General features: G+C 37.1%; 2 protein-coding genes across 2 annotated transcripts; one reads left to right on the top strand and one right to left on the bottom strand.

The window, feature by feature from the left end:
• Positions 1–639: 639 nt before the first annotated feature.
• On the bottom strand, positions 640–14501 carry SGO2 (shugoshin 2). The gene is made up of 10 exons (XM_053982215.1): positions 14232–14501; positions 10754–10887; positions 8665–8829; positions 7931–8106; positions 7499–7576; positions 6678–6760; positions 6062–6288; positions 5428–5589; positions 2675–2819; positions 640–1060 (listed from the first exon to the last, which is right to left on the bottom strand). Exons 3-10 carry the CDS (start codon positions 8807–8809, stop codon positions 955–957), a joined length of 1122 nt encoding a protein of 373 aa, XP_053838190.1. The 5' UTR covers positions 8810–8829; positions 10754–10887; positions 14232–14501; the 3' UTR covers positions 640–954.
• Positions 14502–15004: 503 nt separating this feature from the next.
• Positions 15005–19065, top strand: KCTD18 (potassium channel tetramerization domain containing 18). Its single transcript, XM_053982479.1, is given in 6 exon segments — positions 15005–15185; positions 15876–16050; positions 17095–17189; positions 17530–17632; positions 18352–18377; positions 18380–19065. Coding segments are annotated over 6 exon segments (1074 nt in total). The 3' UTR covers positions 18874–19065.
• The last annotated feature ends 1208 nt before the right edge of the window (positions 19066–20273 follow it).

Raw genomic sequence — 20273 nt, 5'->3', positions numbered from 1 at the left:
TCCATACTTTGTCAGTTTGTCTGTAGAATGTTATCAGAGAAAATGGTAACATCTACTGCATATGCATGAAGAACCACCATCTACAACCAAAATAAGTTAACTTATCTCTATCTCATAAAAAATGCCTCTCTGTTGCAAAATTAACCTGAACCTTATCCGTTGTAATGTGTAAAAGTTGTGTGGGTAGTAAGCCTCTGGTAGCATCTACAAATCAGATACTGCCAGAAAACTGTCAGCTGACAGCACATTATGGAATGCAGAGGGGAAGCAGTACAAAACCCTGAAAGCTGAATGGTATGACATTATTGTATTACTTGTCACACTGGCACTCTCAATCGGAAACTCAAGGTGTTGCTTTGTCTAGATCCTATTTGCTGCTGAATTCCTCCTGCTGTGCTTTTTTCTTCCTTGATGCCTCTGGCACATACTGTGGGCACTTGACTTTCCTCCATTATTTCTCAATGAGATTTCCTTATTCAAATCTCTGTGTGATTCTGTCAAATCCAAAAGTCAACTATCAAAAAACTACTATCTCCATCTATTTCACTAAATTCATAACAATTTGGCATGCATGTATCCATTCCAACCAGCACTGAGAAAAGGTTCACTCAAAATAAACATGAAAAACTCACAGTACAATTCCCAAAGCTGGTTTATTTTTATTTCTCATTAAAACATATCTTTTCTAACAATTTAAGAAGTGCTGAAAACCATTTGAACAGATTATAAATTACTGACCAGAAATGCAAAACAGGAGTGAACCTAACATGTATATGTCTTCCTCAGTATTCTGTGCCCCTTTTATAGAGGTTCTTCTCCAGAAAATTTTACTATGAAAGACCTTTACTAATCAAAGAACAACAAACACTCTATATTACTAAGCATTTACATATATACATAAACAATTGTACTTCAATTTTAGAAGTATTGTCCATAAAGGCAATTCTCTCTTCCTCAATAAAATTTTGATTTGCTTTTAAAATTTCCTTTATTTTTTACTTTGTAGACTGGAGAATTCAGGAATTGTGTATCTGTAAATCGATCCCCTCTCCTTAATTTGCTGTAAAGAAAAGAAGCAAAAGACATCAGGTATGAATATCATCAAGCACATATGCAACTACAGTAATGTAATCATAATAGTTCAAATGGTAAATGGCATTAATGAAAGCTTGATACGCTAAAGAAATGAAATTTGTGGAAAATAAGTATGTCTGAAAAAGCAAGACACTACCGCTTTCCGAAATAATGCTAGAAATATGTGACCTCTATCATATGAGGATGTGATATTTCTATAAAACAAAATTCAAAACTTATTTAAACCAAACACTTAACAGCACCCATTCAAGACAGTGTAAATCTACCTAAAATATAAATAGGAGACAATAGTCTAAAATGTCAATTGACATCAACATTTTTTTCTGTTATTAGTTACCATTTCTCAGAAATACAGAACTTATAATTTTGGGGTAAAAGAGTGGCAATGTGTCAACATATAATACTAGAGAATTTTAACATATAAGTCAATTATTAAAATAAAAGTGTGACTCTAATATCTTTCCATTTTTTAATAAGTTATCTGGCATAAATATTTCTGAATTGCCAGTGGTAAAGTGAAGACTTCCTACATTACTTTTAGCTCCTACTTTTGCTCAGTTTCACTGCTTCAGTTGTTAGCTTACTCACAGAAGTAAAAAATATTTTGAGGTTGTATGAGAACAGTGCTCTAATTTTTTTTCAGTTTGTGCATTTATCTTCTCCTTCCACAGCATGGCCAGAAAAAAAGCCTTTTTATACCTCTGTCATAAAATAAGTTGCTATAATCCTTTCATTCTCCTGTTCCACGGAAGCCTTTCCACTGTCTTTACCTCATGAATATACATCCTACTAACACACATTCAACACAGTGGAACGGTTCCTTAAATTAATATTACACTTAAAAAAAATCCAAACCAAACAGAAAAACCTCGACAACTTTCTGGCAAAAATCCCACAGAATATTTTCAGAAATAGTGAACCTAAAGGTCCATTTATATTTACATCATTAATGTAAGGGCAAATATATTAGTTTTCTTAATGGTGTTTGGGTTTCAAATCCCCTTTTAAATTTTAGAAGTTATTTCACAATTTATGTCTTGTAATTTAATAACCTATAAAATCTTGTGCCACTAAATTTGCTAAGAATAGTAAGAGGTAAATTAATTATAAAATAGTATATCCAATGTAACTAACTATCAAATTAATATGTCTTAAATGATTTTTTATATTACATACAGTTAGTTGAATTAAAACTACTGAATTATATAATATTAGTACATAAATTTCCTTTCCATTTGACAAGACTACAAGGACATTATTATGGTATAATTTTCTTTTAAGTATAACATTCATAATTATTCATCTCTAAAGGGGTTTATATAATCATAAACATCAAAATTCACTATTATTTTCTATTAGTCCAAACTATATTTTAGAATTAGAATACTATTCTTGTCTTACTTTGGCACTTGGAAATTCTGCCCCACTAATTGGAGAAGCTTTATATCAACAGTGAAGTATCTTTACAAAAGAGATTTGTGACAGTTCCACTGTTTATTTGGGGGTTTAATAACCAGTCTTTACTGGGGATTACGTATGCAAAAGACAAGAACAGAAGCCCCAATTTATGTGTACCTACCTGTGAAGATTGGGTTCCTTGTAGCAAATAGTGGGTCTACCTCGTCTAAGTGGTGCTGCTGAGTCTTCTAAAGTTTGGGGGGATTTAGGTACAGAAGTGTGAAATTGTATACTAGTATTTGTCAGTTCTTGGAAAGCTTTTCTCCCTGTAAATGCAGCAGTTTATGTGCTTAATTTTAAATATTTCCTGAATCATTATGTTAACTTCAATTAATAATTATTTTTGATATGTGTTTCTTAATTCAGGTACATTGATTACTGCTCCTACACTAAAGATACTCAGCACAAATCCACTGTATTAACTCCATTACATTGCATTGTAATAATTGCATTTATTATAGAAGAATTTAAGCCTATCTTCCAGACTACATTAAAGTTTTCTTATGTTCTTAATGTATCTTATTTAAAAAAGAGATTGTCACATCAAAATTGGCACATGGGCAGATAACAGAAAAACCTATTCAACATACTTTTTAGATACCGGAATTCCTGTTGAGTTGCAGTGTTTCTAAAGAAACAAAAATGAAATCTTTAAGTCCAGATATATTTTCCATTTAAGAAGGGAACAGTGTAGTCCTATCTTGTTTCTCTTGGATAAAAGCTCAAGCTATTTTATCTTTCAATCCCCAATTTTTTGAATGTAATGGAATTCTTCAAAAAAGGAATACATGCTTTAACTAAATTGCTTCTCAAGAATGTAGACTACTTATATCTGCCCTACTAAGTATCATCTTGGGATATACTGAAAAGTAATAAGGCTATTAGTCACCACAATTTAAAAAAATATTATAACTGATACATGATATAGAAGATTTTGGTGATTTTCTTTCTTACCCTTTTCCACTCCTGTTTTATCTGCTTTTAACAAGCAATGAGAGGATAGAATTAAGAGAAGACATGTAACCACTATTTCAGGCACTATCTAATTCAAAATGCCTTGCTTTTTCTAGCCCACACACTTACCATGACAAGGTGTCAGAGTATTTTTGTTACTCTGTTTAGAAATACGATCCATATTTTGTTCTGTTTTTTCAGCATCCGGTGCTTCATTGTGATCATTTTGCCTGTGGATTTCAGAGCTTTTCAATATGGAGAAGTTGATGGAAGTATTGTGGTTATCAAGAGCTGGGAGCTCCACATCAGGAAGACCGTCCTGGGAAGAGCTCTCTGCCTTAAATGGCATATTCTCACAGCATTCAACTTCAGTCATAGGCTTCAACTTACTCACAAAGGAATTCATTTCATGAGGGACTTCCTGGTCATCCAAAATATTCTGACCCCCCTGAGCAATATGCCTAAAATAACTTTTTTCTCGTCTGATGTCAGTAATATCAGAACTAAACCTCCATTTGTGCTTTACATGCTTATCAGGAAAATTACTTATGTGGCATGTTTTATTTGCCACTTCTGAGGAATCTGCCTTCTTTAACCTGTTAGCATCATCATCAACCTGTTCTTTAGCTTGTGGTGTATTCAGAGCTGCACCATTCTGAGTAACTAAAGCTACTTGCATTTGCTGAGTTACAGTTATTTTCTTTCCAGCCTCTGCAAGCAATGAAGCCTTATTTTTTAATCCTTCATTTTTACAAATTGAGAACCGTGTAAGATTTTCCTTTGGTATTACATATGCTTTCCGGCTGGCCTTTGCCAATGTACGCTTCAATCTGCCTGGCGAAAAATGGCTGCTCTTTTGGTCTGCTTTCTGACTGACTTTAGGAGGGCTGTCAGTTTCTCTGCCTTGTCTGTAACTACTTTTTTTGTTGTTTTTTCTCTGTGTAATACTCTTCTGGTCTTTTTTTCTCTTGCTGCTGTCATATTGGTTTATCTCTGTTTGAGATTTTTTTGAAATATATTCTCCATACTGGCCATTTTCCTCTCTACAGGATTTTTCTGTGTTTGCTTTGGAAAGATTTTGAGAAGTTTTCCTCTGTATTGTTGGTTTGTTATCTTTCTCATTTGTATTCAGAAGGCCTTCCTCTAAAGGCAAGACATCAGAAATGTTATCTTGGAATGCTAGATTTTCAGCACAATAAACTTCTGGTGGGATCTTGTTAACAGATGAGCATGAGTCTGTTTTTTGTATTCTGCTTTCCACTTCTCCAAACATTTCTGAGAAAGTTCCTTTATTTGTCTCTTGTTTTCTTGGATTCATTACATTAACCTGGTATGTCCTGCTGGCATCCTTAGCTTTACTTGTTCTATTCTGTTGCTCTACAGAATTTCCTGCAGGTAGCTGTTCTGTCTGACTTTGGAATAGCTGAGTTTGTGAATCAGTAGTTTCTGAAGTTTCATTATTGTCAGCCCTAGAGTGCCTGTCTTCTGCATGCAAATTTGAATGGACTTCAGTCTTGCTTTCAATTTTTTCTTTATCCTTCTTAGAATATTTTACTTTTCTGAAATTTGGTAATATTTTGTCAGAATTGGCATTATTAATTTTATTTTGGTGCAATTTATAATTGCTTTTTGCTGTAACTGTGAGTAGTTCACCTGCATCACTGGCAGTCAACTCCATATCAGCATCATAGACAGTTTCTTCAGGCTTCATCATGTCAGTAAAAAGCAGCTTGTTAAAACCTGTCTTACTTTCACTGTTAAATTTAAGAGGTGAAGGAATTAGGTGAGACAAATCACTTGAACCTTCCTGCAAATTTGTATCATTAGTGTTGCTGCTACTGTTGATATCATGATGAGGCAGATTCAATGACCTACATTTTTTATCAAAATACTTTATATTAGGTTGAGTTTTTGACTTACAAAGTACTGCATTTTTCTTTCTTTCAGTCACATTTTCATAGGATGGCAATAAACTACCATGATATTTTTCTGTAGGCTCCTCAGACTGTTCTAAGGATTGTGTATTTTTTCCATGAGTCAGGAAGGCACTATTGCAACCTAATTCTGCACACAGTTGATTTTCTGCAAAGAGAAAAATTTCAGCAGCTTGGTGAAAAGAAGACAGAGTATAGTTATCTGCTTACAACTACTGAAGGCTGAACCAGAAGTATGGAAAATTACACTTCTTTTTTAAACTGAATACACACATTCTATGGTTGGTCCTTAAAAAATTAGTAAACTGAAGCTAATTTCATAATTTACTGAAGTCGGACTTTTGAAATTGGACATAAATAAAACTATTTTCCTATAACTACTTCAGCTATTTTTTTGTTATCTTAGCTATGTAATTTCAATGAATATTATTCTATAAATGATTGTCAGGACATCTATATTTATGGATGAGCATTTATTTTTCACTAGTTTATTACAGTTTAGGAATCTTACTATACCTTCTGTATAGTAAGAAAGTAATGAGTAATTGAGTAAAGAATTATTAAATACTAATTCTCAGAGAGCCTGAAAAATAAATCACTTACACAGAAATGCATCATACCTTTCAAAAATCTATTCTTGTTAACCATTGGTTCTGTTTCAATGAACTTTTGATTATTTGTACCAGAAGGCAAGAGTGATGCAAACTTGACTTGATCTGAATGCATCTCCTCTGTCACATTAGTGGTACACTTGTAAGAATTTGATGCTTCGCCCAGAGAAGGGCTACCCTGCTGTTTTGCATTAGCTGTTGCAATGAAAGGAAGCTTTGCTGGCAATTGTACAGATCTGAAAAGAGAAAATTTTACTGTGAAGATTTTTATTACATTTTCTATCATGACATTCAATTGCTCAAAATGTTCCCTTAATAACACATAATAGCTGAAAACAAGAAGTCAAGTATAATACTGGGTTCTGTCTTGGGGCAAATGTATTTTTGATGATAGCGAATCCTGCTTTGGGCTGGTAAGATCACATGATACAAGCAGTGAGTTACTCAAACACAAGTTTTGTCTACCACTCTCTCTCTAAATTCTGAGTTGCAAACAGGTAATTTCTGGATTAAACAGGAAATGATTTCTCATTACTTCAAAACTACCTAGGACAATGTACAAAGATTAGCTGTAAGAGAAAGCCACAGACACCAACCACTTCTGGCATTTCATACAACCACCTACCGAGCTGACCGATGTGCACTCCTAAACTTGTCACCAGTAGGGCTGCTTGGGCCAGCTGACAGGGGAAAGGAACTCTGGAGATCCTTTCAAAAGAAGAACAGCAGGGAAATGCAAAGAGTTAAATATTCTCTTACGTTTTATGGTTTGGAAATATCCACAGGGAAAAAAACACCACAAAAATGAATGGGAAAAAAATACATGCACTGGTGGAAGACACATGATATTCAAACACATGCAATAATTTTAGAGCAAAATATTTTGTTACAAAATTCATCAAAATATATAACCTACTTTTATCCCAAAGGAATGTACAGACTTTCTAAATGTAGCTATAACTCATACAAACTACATTATGCATATAGAAGCACAGAGGAACACTAAGCAAGTTGAGAACAGACAACACAGTATTTTCCTTTTTTAAAATTAATTGTATTTTTTCCATGACACAAGGACTAACATGGACTGTGTTTTCTGGTTAAGTTTCCAGATGTAAGATATTTATTGCAGCACTAAGCAAGGAAGGCAGGTAGCTTGCTCACTACATACTGAAGTGCTAAGCTTTTATTTTTAACCACATTATTCTTCTTTTAGGCTAACTGATACTTAGCTTTTAGGTACTCTGGAAACCAGATTAAATCCTAATTTTTCAGTACAGTAAAATTCAATCTATTTTAATATACTGGTTTAATCCCAAGTTTTAAGGAGTTGGGGTAAATAGTTTACAATACAAACAGTATTTCAATATTGCACTCAATTTGATGCTTTGAAAATCTTAGCCTGGAAGATGTGTTCAATATGGTAAAGTTGAAAACACATCTTACCTCAGAAGGACTGCTTATTTCTATTGCAGTTAAGAGGTTTTCATTCAAAAATGCATCTATTCCAACAAGAGTTTTATTCTGCATATAATAGAAAAAATATTTTAAGTGGTAAGAAGAGACAAGATATAAAAGGTGAGTCTATGCTGCATTTTTTATTACTTAATTGAGCACAAACTCATCTCAATACCTAGAAATATAAAGGTGAACCTGGGACTAAAATAGCTATAGATATACACACTGATAGACAAAATAGTTCAAGAAAAGCTAAAAAAGAAAAATTAAAGGTAAAGATTATGCTGTCAGGTGATGTAACTTTACAAATCAGAGACATGTATTTTAAGCCACCACTTTAAGAAGTAATATTAAGTTTCAAAAAAAGATAAAAGCTTAGTTTAGCTGTTGTAAGTATAAATAATATGATTTGCAGCATACCAAACAGGTTAGTTTTTGACGAAGTGAGATATTATGAAGCTGCAGTTTTTCGACTTCCTTCTGAAGAAAAATCTTCTCATTCTTTAGCTTGCGAGAATTTTCTTTTTCAACACTCAATGCCACAGCTAATGCTTTGTTATTTTGTTGCAAAGATACTTTAAACATAGATGAGTTATCTAAAGGAGACAAAATAATATTATTTTCAACAGCTTCAATTCCAGGCCCTTTCTGTGTGAACTATCACTATATGATAATGTTTTTATCTGTAGGTTCTAGTGCAACAACAGCAAAGCCTAATGCTTTCCAATATAAAACAGTTTATGTAGCTGCCATTCTGATGACTACTCTGTCTGCTTCAAGTTTATTTCATTCATGGTTTCTGCTCTAGGCTGGATTTTTAAAAATAAGGTTGTTTTAAGAAGAAAATATTTAAAAATTTATAGTTTCACGGGCATAAAAACATTTACAAATATTAAAAAATTATAAATTTTACAAATTAAAACACCAAACATTCTCATAATAAATTTGAGTTTTGACAACATAAAGAAAAAAAGCTTTATATTAAAAATATATATTTTCACTGTCTTTTTGAAAACCTACCTATACTTACCTGTTACAGAATGGTTGTAACAGGCAGAATTTCAGCTAATCGTGTTAAATACAATTAGTATTCCTTTTGAAGCCATATATACATTCTAAGTACAGTACACAGCTTCAGTTTTAACAGGACTTACTTATTAATTTAGTTTTGATTTTAGAAGCTAAAGAAGCATTCCATTTTGCAGCTTGTAATGCTCCATCTCTCCTCATCATCCATCCTTTAGCAGCATTTGAGGTGAACATAGCAGATGATGATTTAGCAGTTGCGCCTTTATCCATCCTCAAAATGAATCTGTACACTGTCAAGGGGAACATCCAAATAAATAAATTATCTTTTTTACACTTTTCAAAATTGAGTTTATTATGTCTTACAAGGATTTGTGTCTGAAGTTGAAAGAATTGCTTCAGTTTTTACCTTTGTTCAATTAATTAAAAGATTAATGAATTAACCAACACAATGAGACATTAACACAGAGAGACACAATACTTAACTAGTAAACCATGAAACCTGAAACGATCATCGATTCTTTTAGCTTGTCTGTTCCCTCACATTAACTATACAAGTTTACACATAAAATGGGAAAAACCCCAGGTTCTACCACTTCACCAGACCAGCTCGTGCTTTGTCAGGACAGATTTAAAACTGACGCATTGAAATGAACCGCCTCACAAACGGTGCAAAATCAAGCCGAAAGCAAGAGAAGCAGAGACGGGCCGGCGGCGGCGCGGGCGGGCGGGGTCGCTCCCCGGCGAGGCCCCGGCCCGGCCCCGCCCGCCCCCGGAGCCCTCAGGGCCAACGGCCGCGCGCGCGCCAGGGCTCGCGGCCAGGCGGGGCCGTTGGGCCGGGCGCGCGCGGCGCGAGCCCGGCGCGGGGCCGAGCGGCGCGTGCGGGACTCCCGGAGCGCGGAGCGGGCGAGGGTGCGCAGGTGACACTGGTGCAGGATGTGCCGAGTTAAAATAGCTCAGCTGGGCTCTTACATTCGGTCCAGGACGTTTCAGAAGTGGGGTATGCGGAGGTCATCAACCGCTAATCCGCGGTTCCGGCTCTTTAGTGACATCTCTGTGTGGTTTAAAAAGGAGTTGGGTGTTTGTAACTTCCCAGGTACGTATCTTTGAAAACCATTTTCAATACCAACCATTAATAACATACGATTAAATTAAAAAAAAAAAAAACAAAACCATTAAGGATATGAACGCTTAGCATCAATCTCAGTGCACTGTGAGGAAGGGAGTAGAAAACTCCAGATACTCTACTTAGCTGTCAGAGATTTTTACGAAGAGTTTGAGGTGTCTGGCTTTCAGTTCAAAGACTTCCTATAGGTTTAAGGGAGAAAAACATGTAGTTCCTTCTCAATGGCAACTTAAATTTCTTTCTGGCTGATTTTGAGCTATTAGTAATACATGGAATAACAATGTATAGATAGGAATCAGGGCAGTTGGGAAGACAACCGTGATAAATTTATAGCCTAGTAGATTATATGCTGCCTGCATACCTACAGACTTGGAAGGGCAGGAAGTCTCTGACAACAGAATTTGAGCAAGCCCAGTTTTAATGTGGTTCAGGTAATATTAGGACTGTGAATTGCATGGAAGTACTTTAGTCTAAGTAAATGCTTTTTCCCAAAATCTCTTTTAAGTCCAAAAGCCCTTTAACAGGCTCTTCACATACATTCTCTTTTACTGGCTACATATGCCCAGTTCTACCACTAGTTCAGGTGGACATTAATTGCTACATTTGATCTAGGAATTGGTAATTTTAGAGTAAGCCGAATTAATGTTTTTTAAATATTTACAGAGATTCAGAAGGTTGAAATAAAAAGCATCAGCAGTAATCGTCACAAAAACCTTACCTTGCTGTGTACCAACATTACAATATTCTATAAAGTAAGTAAAAGGAATCACACATGAAATAGAAGTAGCATTATGTGAAAATGGATCTTCATGAACTTACTATTTTCATAATATGCTCTAAATAGCATCTGGAGAGTCCCTTGCTTCTACCTGTTTTAGTGAATGATGTATGACAGAGTTTCTCAGTGTGGCCCTGAAGATGCAAACCCTTAAAATACAGCTTTGATCCAGCACACATCATATACCTTTGGTATGTTTTCCCTTACAAGGAAACTTGGAAGTGACTGTAGCCACTATAAAACTCTGGGCAAATAAAAGAGCAAATAACCTTACATAACTTTAAAACCAGAAAACCAATCAAATAAAACTTACCTCCTCCTCTTTTCCACAAAGCAGTGTTTTCCTCCAGATTCAACAAAGAGTTTTCATTTCCTACAATTCCACAACTGCTCCAAGTCTTGAAGAGGCAATCACCAATTTGCTTCCATTTAATGTTTATGTCACTACTGTGGGCAATAAATTTAAAATAAAATGTGAAGCATTCCTTTTCCCCCCATGGTCATACTTTCCTTTACACTTCACTGAGGACTCCCACACTGGAACACTTCACATATACAAATCTCCAGTTAATTGCCAGCTCCTCAAAGCAGGGAAGAACTTAAAGCACTGCCAAGTTTCACAGCCTATATATCTTAAATGTATATTAAGAGCAGAATTATGAGTTTCAGTCACTTGGGATCCTATGACTGGTCTTTAAACTGAATAGAAATGAAAGATAGTGAGGGAAAGACACACACTCTTGTGAAAGCTCTAACCATGTGGGAACTGAACTTGTACCTTACTAGATTCATATATATTCATGTCTGAGAAGAATTAATCCTATAGTGCCTAATACAGTGTGAGCTATGACTAAAGCACTTCTGGTGGTTGATTATGTAGAACAGCTTCTCTCTTTCTGGATTTTCTTACGTTCAACAAGATCTGAGCTCATGATACAGCTTTTGCTGAAATTATAGTATTAAGAACCTATCTTCCTCTAATTACACCACTTTTTGCACAAGCTTAATGAAAAATCCATTTCTTAATGCCTCTTCCTCTTCATCAAATTTGACTGAAATTAGTGAGGTGAAACACAAATATACAGAGGATGAGTATGTAAGCCTGGCTTCCTTTGGAAACTAGTAAACACCAAAACAAAAACATCCCTGTGTTCATTTCCCAAAACATGCAGCTCAAAAGGCACTTTGCTGGTTATGCTGCACACTTCTATGCCAAGTAAATGCTGTACTAAGCCTGAATTGTAATGGTAATTCACATGGTTAAATCTGAGGTCCAAAACCTATTGCATTGTTTGTTTATATATATGTGTGTGTGTTTGTGTGTGTGTTGACTGAAACTGTGTATATCATTCTGGTCTCACAGTGCAGAAATACAGGAACATTGTTCAGACTTTTGAGGCAAAACCAAGCCAGCTTAAAGGTGAAAAGAAGCATGGAAAACTGCAGCTTCATTAAGTGAATGTTTTAGAGTGAGAAAGACCAAAAGCTGTACTTACACAATAACATTTGACAACAATGGCCACATTTAAGTTGCAATTGCTATACATGAGCTATTCCCAGTGAGTAAGGGAAAACATATCCTTACTAAAGATACAGTTAAACTAGATACCATTATTCCACAAAAACCATCTAGTATACTTATTTTTGCTTGTTTTACAGTAAATCAAACATCCATGAATTATCAGCCTGTATTGCATTCAGTGACATGTAACTTGTGTTAATTCATTAGATATTAAGCATCAGAAACCTGGCTTCTGGGTACACTCTTGGTCAAGAACTGTCCAGGAGGCACAGGGAGCCTTGGTGCTTGGCCATTCCCTCTCTTTGCTGCAATTGGAGCACGATTAGATGCCAAGAAAAATTAAACGTGTTTACTTTATGGCTTTGCTACATGGCCTGAACTGCCATTTGAATGCAAATCTGCATTAAGATAAAAAGAAAGTGAGTTTTAAGTAGTAAGTGATCACTCAGAGTTACACAATTTCAAAGAGAATTTATTATCCCTGTACTAGGATCAGATGATGATTTATATTATTTATTTGGCTCTTTCCTCTAATGTTGTTCTTTTGACTGAAGGAAAGTCTGAATTAAAAGTTTATGGTCCTAAATATTAACTGAAAACACAGTATTCCATGAATATTTAGGAAATCTCAAAAATAAAAATGCAGTAACAGACCAGAATAAAGCAAGCGACACAGCTGAAACTGTAGCTGCTGTGTGTTACATATCATTTGGTCTTTTTCAAGTGAGCCTGTAGCTGAAGTGTTAATTACATTAAATTGGTGACAAAACACCTCCAAAAGGAAATTAGGAGTAAAAAAATAGGATAATACAAGATGAAAATCAATAGGAATTGCAAATAGAACTGAATAAACTATTTAAATACAATGTAGGCACATTTCTTATATGTGCAATGTACAGTTAAGTAACTGGATTTTTACTGGACTTCAGGTTAGTTATCTCATTATATAGTAAATATTATATATAAAATATTATATATTTTATATAATATATTGTATATTATATATTCTAAACATATAACCAGCTCATACATTCCAGAAAGTCTGCACAAATCCAGAGTTTGGTTCTGGTTTTTGCACTTTTATGTGCAAGTTGTATCCAAAAGGATTATTTCTTACTGTATGATTGGGCAAAAAACCAAACTTTGTAAGCAAATAAAGGAGAATTAAATGGGAACTAGACATAATGTTGCAATTTTTTTTTTTTAGAAAATGCAGCTGCATTTTAGAAATATTCTTCATGTATATAAACTTTGTGTAATGAGGCTGAGACAAAAGTGTAACAAGAACCTATTTTCTTTACCTTTCTATTGTTCATTGCAGGCATTTTGATGACCACACATGTCATATGTCAGACAAGGAATTTAATAGGACACTTTCTGAATGTCTTTTTAAAATGACTGTATGAGGGTGAGGCATCTTGCCTGCATTACTGAATCACAGAATCATCAAGGTTGAAGAGTCCTTCAAGATCACCTGCCATCAACCCAGCACCACCATGTCAGGAGTCAGCTCAAGCTGCTCTCAGATCCAGAGCTTCCCTGCTGAAGGACTTGGGGGGAGCTGGTGGAGGGGATGCTGGACATGACCCAGCAATGGGCACTCCCAGCCCAGAAAGCCAAACAGGACCTGGGCTGCATCCAAAGCTCCATGGGCAGCAGGGCAAGGCAGGGGATTCTGCCCCTCTGCTCTGAGATCCCACCTGGAACACTGCATCCAGCTCTGGGGGCCAGCACAGGAGGGACGGGGACCTGGTGGAGTGACTCCAGAGGAGGTCACCTGGAGACTGGAGAAATGGAGCACCTCTCTTTTGAGGAAAGGTGAGGAATTGTGTTTGTTCAGTCTGGAGAAAAGAAGGCTTTGGGGTGACCTAACTGCAGCCTTCCAGCACCTTAAAGGGACTTAAAGGAAAGATGAGCATTAGTATTTATACAAGCATGTAGTGCCAGGACAAGAGGAAATGAGTTCAAATTGAAAGAGAACAGGTTTATATTAGCTATTAGGAAAATAAAAAATTCTTTTCTGTAAGGGCTGTGAGGCACTGGAACAGGCTGCCCAGGGAAGCTGTGGATGCCCCATCCGTGTTCAAGGCGGGGGGTGGTTGGAAGTAGATGATCTTCAAGGTCCCCGTCCAAGCCAAACCATTCTAACATTCTTACTATGGAGACTATAGAAACAGCGACAGAATCAAACACACTCTGAATAAACCCTTATAATTTAAAAAAAAAAAAAAAAAAAAAAAAAAAAAAAGCAGCACGGTTTGTGCCTTACAGAGCAGCCGACTGCAGGCGGGTCAGCCACTTGGGAGGGCGCCTGAGGGAGCCCCTACGGCAGCGCCGGGGAGCAGCGGCAGCCGAGCCCCGGGGTCCCCTGCACCCGGCTGGCCCGCGGCAGGGACTCTGGGGAGGGCATGGCGCGGCCGGGGCACACGGGCTGCCTCTCTGCTGTCCCCGCTCGGCTCGGCCCGGCACGGCCCGCTTCCATTTTGCGGAGCAGCGGCGCGCAAGTAACGCGGGGCGCCGGCCCGGCCGGGCCCTGAGCGCTGCCCCCGCTCTCCGGGCCGAGGGCGCGCGGCGCTTTCCGCTCCCGGCCGGAGCCGCGCCCCGGGGATGGGAGGGGCGAGCCAGTGGCCCGGGAAGTTAAAGCGGCCCTAATTAAAAATCGGTTTTTAAAGAAGCCACGGTGTCATCGGTTCAAAAAGAGCTGCATTTTTAGTGTCGTGAACTATGCTTAGGATTTCTTGTGATGTCCTTTCAGAGCTCTGGTCACACATCCTCACCATGTAACTCTGCTTGCCCATTTGTGTCGAAAGAGTAAGCTTTGTGTTTCCTAGCAAAGTAAAACGCCATTGATAGTTACACTAAAGGTGCAGAATATTTGGCTATTTGCATTGCTAGGTCTCCAGAACTGTTTTTAAAGTGGTATCCTGTTACAGATGTTCAGGAGCTGAGCTCTTGCTTAGATCTTGTATGTGATATGTTAAATCTGTAGCTGGCATTCGTTTGACTTCTATTTGTATCTGTTTTAGTTTCGAATAGCTCATAATGAACATTACCATTGGCAAATGCAATGGAAGAGGGCAAGGTAGAGATGTCCATGATATTCTATGACTGAATGTGTGAGGCTGTTTATACACAGCCAGGCATGAGTCTCTGTGCTGCTTTAAGGATTCCATGCTGGCTTCCATGTTTAGTGGACGCTTTCCTCTGAAAGTGGATGAATTGGGTAAATATATTGAAGCTCTAAATATCACATTCTGATCATGAAGCTCTCTGGCAAATAAATGCTTTTATATATATTTATGCATTTTATAGTATATCTCCTTTCCCACTCTGCTGAGCATCAGTTGCCTTCTAATTCCAGACTGTAAAACAATTCTGCAAGCACAACTTTATATGTACAGGTAGTTTATCTGAATTCCACAAGTCTATTTGTGCTTGCAAACACACACATCTGTACAGTGCCATGTCCCTGTCCAAACTGTGGCTTTGGAATGTACTTCTTCAGTAAGAATACAAGAATAGATAAAATTGAAGCTGGCAGAGTGTTTGGCATTTGTTTTGGGTCCTGTCTGTGAACCTCTATAATCTCCAGAGGCATCTCATTCCCACTGTTCATTACATAAAAGAGATTTGGGTCTCATCTTTGTTTCAGACAGTAAAAACTGCATTTTTTACCACCATGGCTTGATAAAAAAGTTTGAATAAAACTATTCATGGATCAAATTTCACACTTGTTTGTGACTTAGAAATTCTGCCAAAGTAGGTCCAGTTAAAAGAGACGATGAATGAAGAATAGTAATTCCTTGTTGCATACATAAAACTGTTTAAAATACTCAAAATGTTTAACATAAGGAGTTTGGATAACACAGCAGGACTTTGCTACCATCTTTCACAGTTGCAGGAACAGCCTGAGATTCTTACCATTTAGTTTGTACCAAGCCTACAGTTTGGGTCCTGCACTATCTCAACACCTCTGGAGCAAGCTGTGAAAGTAAAATTATTGGTGTGTATGCCACAAGAGCTGATGGGACTGAAGCAATTAGTAAGGCGCCAGGAATGAAAATTCATAGCAAAAGCATGTACAAAAGGTAAGGTGACTGTCAAACATAAAAGCACTCTGAAGTGAGAACAAAACCATATAATAACTATGCCAAAATATTATCATATCTAGCATAATGCAGCATTATTGTACTATAAATCTGTGGAAGGCATCTTTCCAGCTCCCAAAGCATCTGGATAATAGAATGGCCACATTAAACAAATAAACAAGATAAAAACTAAGCCTGGAGGTTAAGAATTTGAGAGAGTACACACAAGGTGGTTAGCATGCAGTTGCTGTAAGTTCTTACTCTGCTTGACTTATTATTTTAAAAATACAATTAAAACAACAATTAAAATTACTTTCTAATATTTACACTAAATACAGTGAATAAATCCCCATACAGAAAAACCTCCAGAAATATTTGCAAAGTTGGTTGTGATTCATGCAATACTTTTGTGCAGTCTTCTAAGACAGCTGAACACTGAGAACCAGAGATGAAAGGAAATGGTTTTAATTCTTTAAAGAAGGTACAGCTGTACTACACTATTAATGTATTTACATGGCAGTAATTGGAAGTTATTGGTAGACCTGTACTTCCAACTGGAAGCAGTTGGTCTTTGTCGCTCTCACAGTGCAGTGTCAGAAGTGTCACTGTGCATCTTTTGATTAAGATAGAGCTCTTGATACTTCATTATCTTTATAATTAGGATGCATATCTTCCTAAATTTAGGATGGGAACATTAATATTTATTCCAAGGGTATTTGGCAACACACCAAGTATCTCTTCTCCTACTATGTATTCTAGAAAAATAGGTTTTACATAATTAATTCTGTAATTATTCTTCTGTGAACATCTATCCTTTCATGAATATCCAATTTTAGCAATAGGCATTTCCAGGAGGATTCAAACCTCTTTTTTGAATAAAAACAAAATCAGAGTAACATTTTCCTTTCTGCTTTACAAAACATTTACTGCTAAGTCCTTATAGTTAGAATTTGGTAAAAAGAATGATGTATTTCACCAATGGTACATTTTTAAGGACTTAGCTAACTAATCACTAAACTGTTACCTTTAAAACAATATTCCTAGAGAAGCTGGAAATTATATCCAATACATCTGGAGCTATTACTCAGTAGCTGAGCTGAAAAAGATGATGGAGGCTTTCAATGCCTGGGAAGGGAGAAGTAGAGTAATAATTTTTTATTTCAGTATTACTACTTTTTAACATAAAAGTAAGAAAAATATTTGCCAATTGAGCATAATAAAAACCTTTGCATAGACTTTCATAGCATTGTAAAATAGTAGTGGCTCTTTGAAGGGAAGAAAATGTTTTATGGGATGTTCCAGAGAGGGGACAGGAATTGACATGAATGAAGCAGCATGCTGGCTGTCAGCAATGCTCATGTCAGCAGGTTGAGAGCTGAAATTTTGCATAATAAAATACATGTATTCATGTGTTTAGTCAGGTGTAAATATGCATAGCTGTTTCTCAGCTCATCAGTACAATGCTGCTATGAAATGCAGGTGTCAGCTACTGGAGAGTGCCTCAGGAGCTGATTGAATGTGGGACTCTAAAAGAACACCCTCTGAGAGGCAGTTTGCATCATATGCCTCCAGTTTATAAAAGGTATGCTGATTTGCATAGGTGGCATAAAATTAATTAACAAATACAGTGTCATTCCCCCCCCCCCCCCCATAATTTCAGGTTCCTTAAATATCTACGCATGTTGAGATTTCTCTGTTTTTTAAATTTACATATATTTGTATAAAGCGTCATAGAGTTCTTAATTGCACAACTGAACTCGCTAGAAACAAATTATGGGGTTTTTTAGGCTGCTCAGATTTCTCAGCAGCCTGGCAAGGAGTAACTTGAAAAACTAGAGAGCAGTATTAGTTAAATGGACTGTTAAATGGACAGAAATTTAAGTGAAAACTTTGAAAGGTTAACTGATTTTCACATCTGTGAAATGTATTCTTTTAGAAGGAATTTCTAGAACTTCCTCTCTGCAGTTTCATGGCAATATTTGTGATTACACCTCCATTCTCCACGTTACCTAAAAGCAGCCTTTTGCTGGCACAGTCACCTGAGCCAGCCTACAGCCACTTCACTGCTAGTTTTTAATGTATCAGCTAAGAGAGGCAGAAGAGATTGATGGCTCTATTCACAGAAAGGCATCCCTGATTGTAGTGACGAACTGTTGGGAACCGTAATTTATGATTCTTACAGTATCATTTAAACCTATTTGTGAAAGGCTGTTGTAGATGGTCTGATTTGTAATAATGTTATAAGCAAACCAATGCACATATATAGTTCATTTTTAAAAATGGAAGTTCTTTGTTTTACAGACGATTAATTGACTGTACTGAAGTAGAAGGCCATGTAAAGTGGGTCTCCAGCCAATTAGCTTCGCAGGTCCCTCAACAAGTACCCACATAAAAGTCAAGAATTCATCTTCATTAAAGGTAGCTGCTTGCAATGCTTCACATTCTGCAGCAATTCTTAAACGACCCCATAGTGAAAGTCTGATGCTGCACAAGGAAGCTTCTCAAACCACATCCACAACATGCAAATCAGTGCCCAGCAAGTCCCAGGCTCCCTGTAGAAGGCAGAGTGCTGGCAATAGGCCACCGAGCCAATTGCCATTCCAAGCTGCAGGGAGTAAGAAGCCTGTGAACAACTGTGCAGTGAAGCTGAAAAGGACTCCGCTTTTTCTTGTGACACCATCTCAGCCACCTTCTTCTCCATCCAGTAAAACAAGTGAATGGGACAGTGTTGCTGTTGAAATTCCTACAGTGCTAAACAAGAAAGAACCAGCTGTATTAGCAGAAAATATTACACTTGAGATAAAGTGGATGGGTAATATTTGACTCAGTCTGATAGACTGGACAGCTCTACATTATATGGCTGAAGAAGAGATCATTATCTCATGTGATCCTTTATTCAAGATTAGGTAGAAAATTGTGATGAAAAAGATAATGAAAAGCACAGGAAGAAACTGTTTTAAGTGAGCACTGAAATATGTTTTCTGCTTTATTTCTAGATAGTTTTTAGATGTTGGGAAGGGAGAAAGAAAAATGGATTAAAAAAATCGCTCAAGCACATGCAGCTTAACATTCCAGTAACTCCCATTTGTACTTCTGTTGTGCTGTACCATAAAGTGAGTACTTGCACAGCATAAGTTGATCTCTTTATCAACTTTAACTACAATGAACCTCCATTTGTACCTTTAAGCAGGGGGGAAGAATAGAAAAAAGCAAGTAGCTTTCTTTAGACAGAAGTTTGCCACAAGTGTACAACATATGCGTGCTGCAGAGACATGGGAAGTTGAATGCACTTACTGGCACTTCTGGTGAGGGTAAATCACCATTTTTGCTCTTATGAGCAATGCAAGGGATCACCTGTGCTTGCACACTGAGAGAAAATTCAGAAATACAGGAAGGGAAGAAGTGTGCTCTGTGAGTAACAAGGCTGCTCTCTCTGGAGAGGCACACATTTACAGACACACACAATACTGTGGTGTGGTCTGCCACTGGGGCAAGGCTGGTCCAGCTGTGGCATTTTGTGTCACACTGCTAGGGGATGGCTTTTCTGGGGCTGCAGGATCTGAGTCACACCTGGCTTTCCATGTCCTTCTGCAGGTCCTTTCAGATCAGGAGGGCACAACCTAAACTTGTGTACAGCAAAGCACAGAAATTGAGGTCGAAGTGCCATGGTTTAAAGAAAAAGTCTCCTTCCCCCGGGGCAGGCTGGAGGAGACAGTCTTGTAGCAGGGCAAATGTTGAGCAATGATACTGAAACAAAGAGCTGCTGTATGTTTCTATCAGCAGAGGAAAGGCAAGTTTGGATCGTTGATTTTCAAGAGCCCTTTTAGCTGTTTAAATCAGTGAACAAAACCTGGCTTTGTTTTGTACCCTTGCTTAGAGTTGGGTGCCAGGTTTTTTTCTGCTGTTTTTGTGACTACTTTTGCTTCTCCAGCGCAGTAAATACAGCTGTCTTTGAACACTGAGAACATTGCCAAAAAGAAAGTTCTTAAAATTCCTGAGACTATTAGAATTACAGAAGGGTTCTTTAAATGTTTTATTTGCTAGATCATTTAAAGCCATAACATTTTCAGGTTTTTCTCCCAACCATAAGGACCTGAAACATAATTTGCACAAATAAAAAGCCCCAAATTTTCATGTACTAACATGTTTTTAATGAGACATTTTGCCATGAACAGTAGTCACTATAAAGATGTAGAGCACTATAATTTTCTGCTATTGGTGTG

The sequence above is a fragment of the Vidua macroura genome, chromosome 7, assembly GCF_024509145.1.
Source record: "Vidua macroura isolate BioBank_ID:100142 chromosome 7, ASM2450914v1, whole genome shotgun sequence".
Lineage (NCBI taxonomy): Eukaryota > Metazoa > Chordata > Aves > Passeriformes > Viduidae > Vidua > Vidua macroura.
The sequence above is the reverse complement of the archived record's forward strand: the minus strand, read 5'-3'. Positions and strand labels throughout refer to the sequence as shown.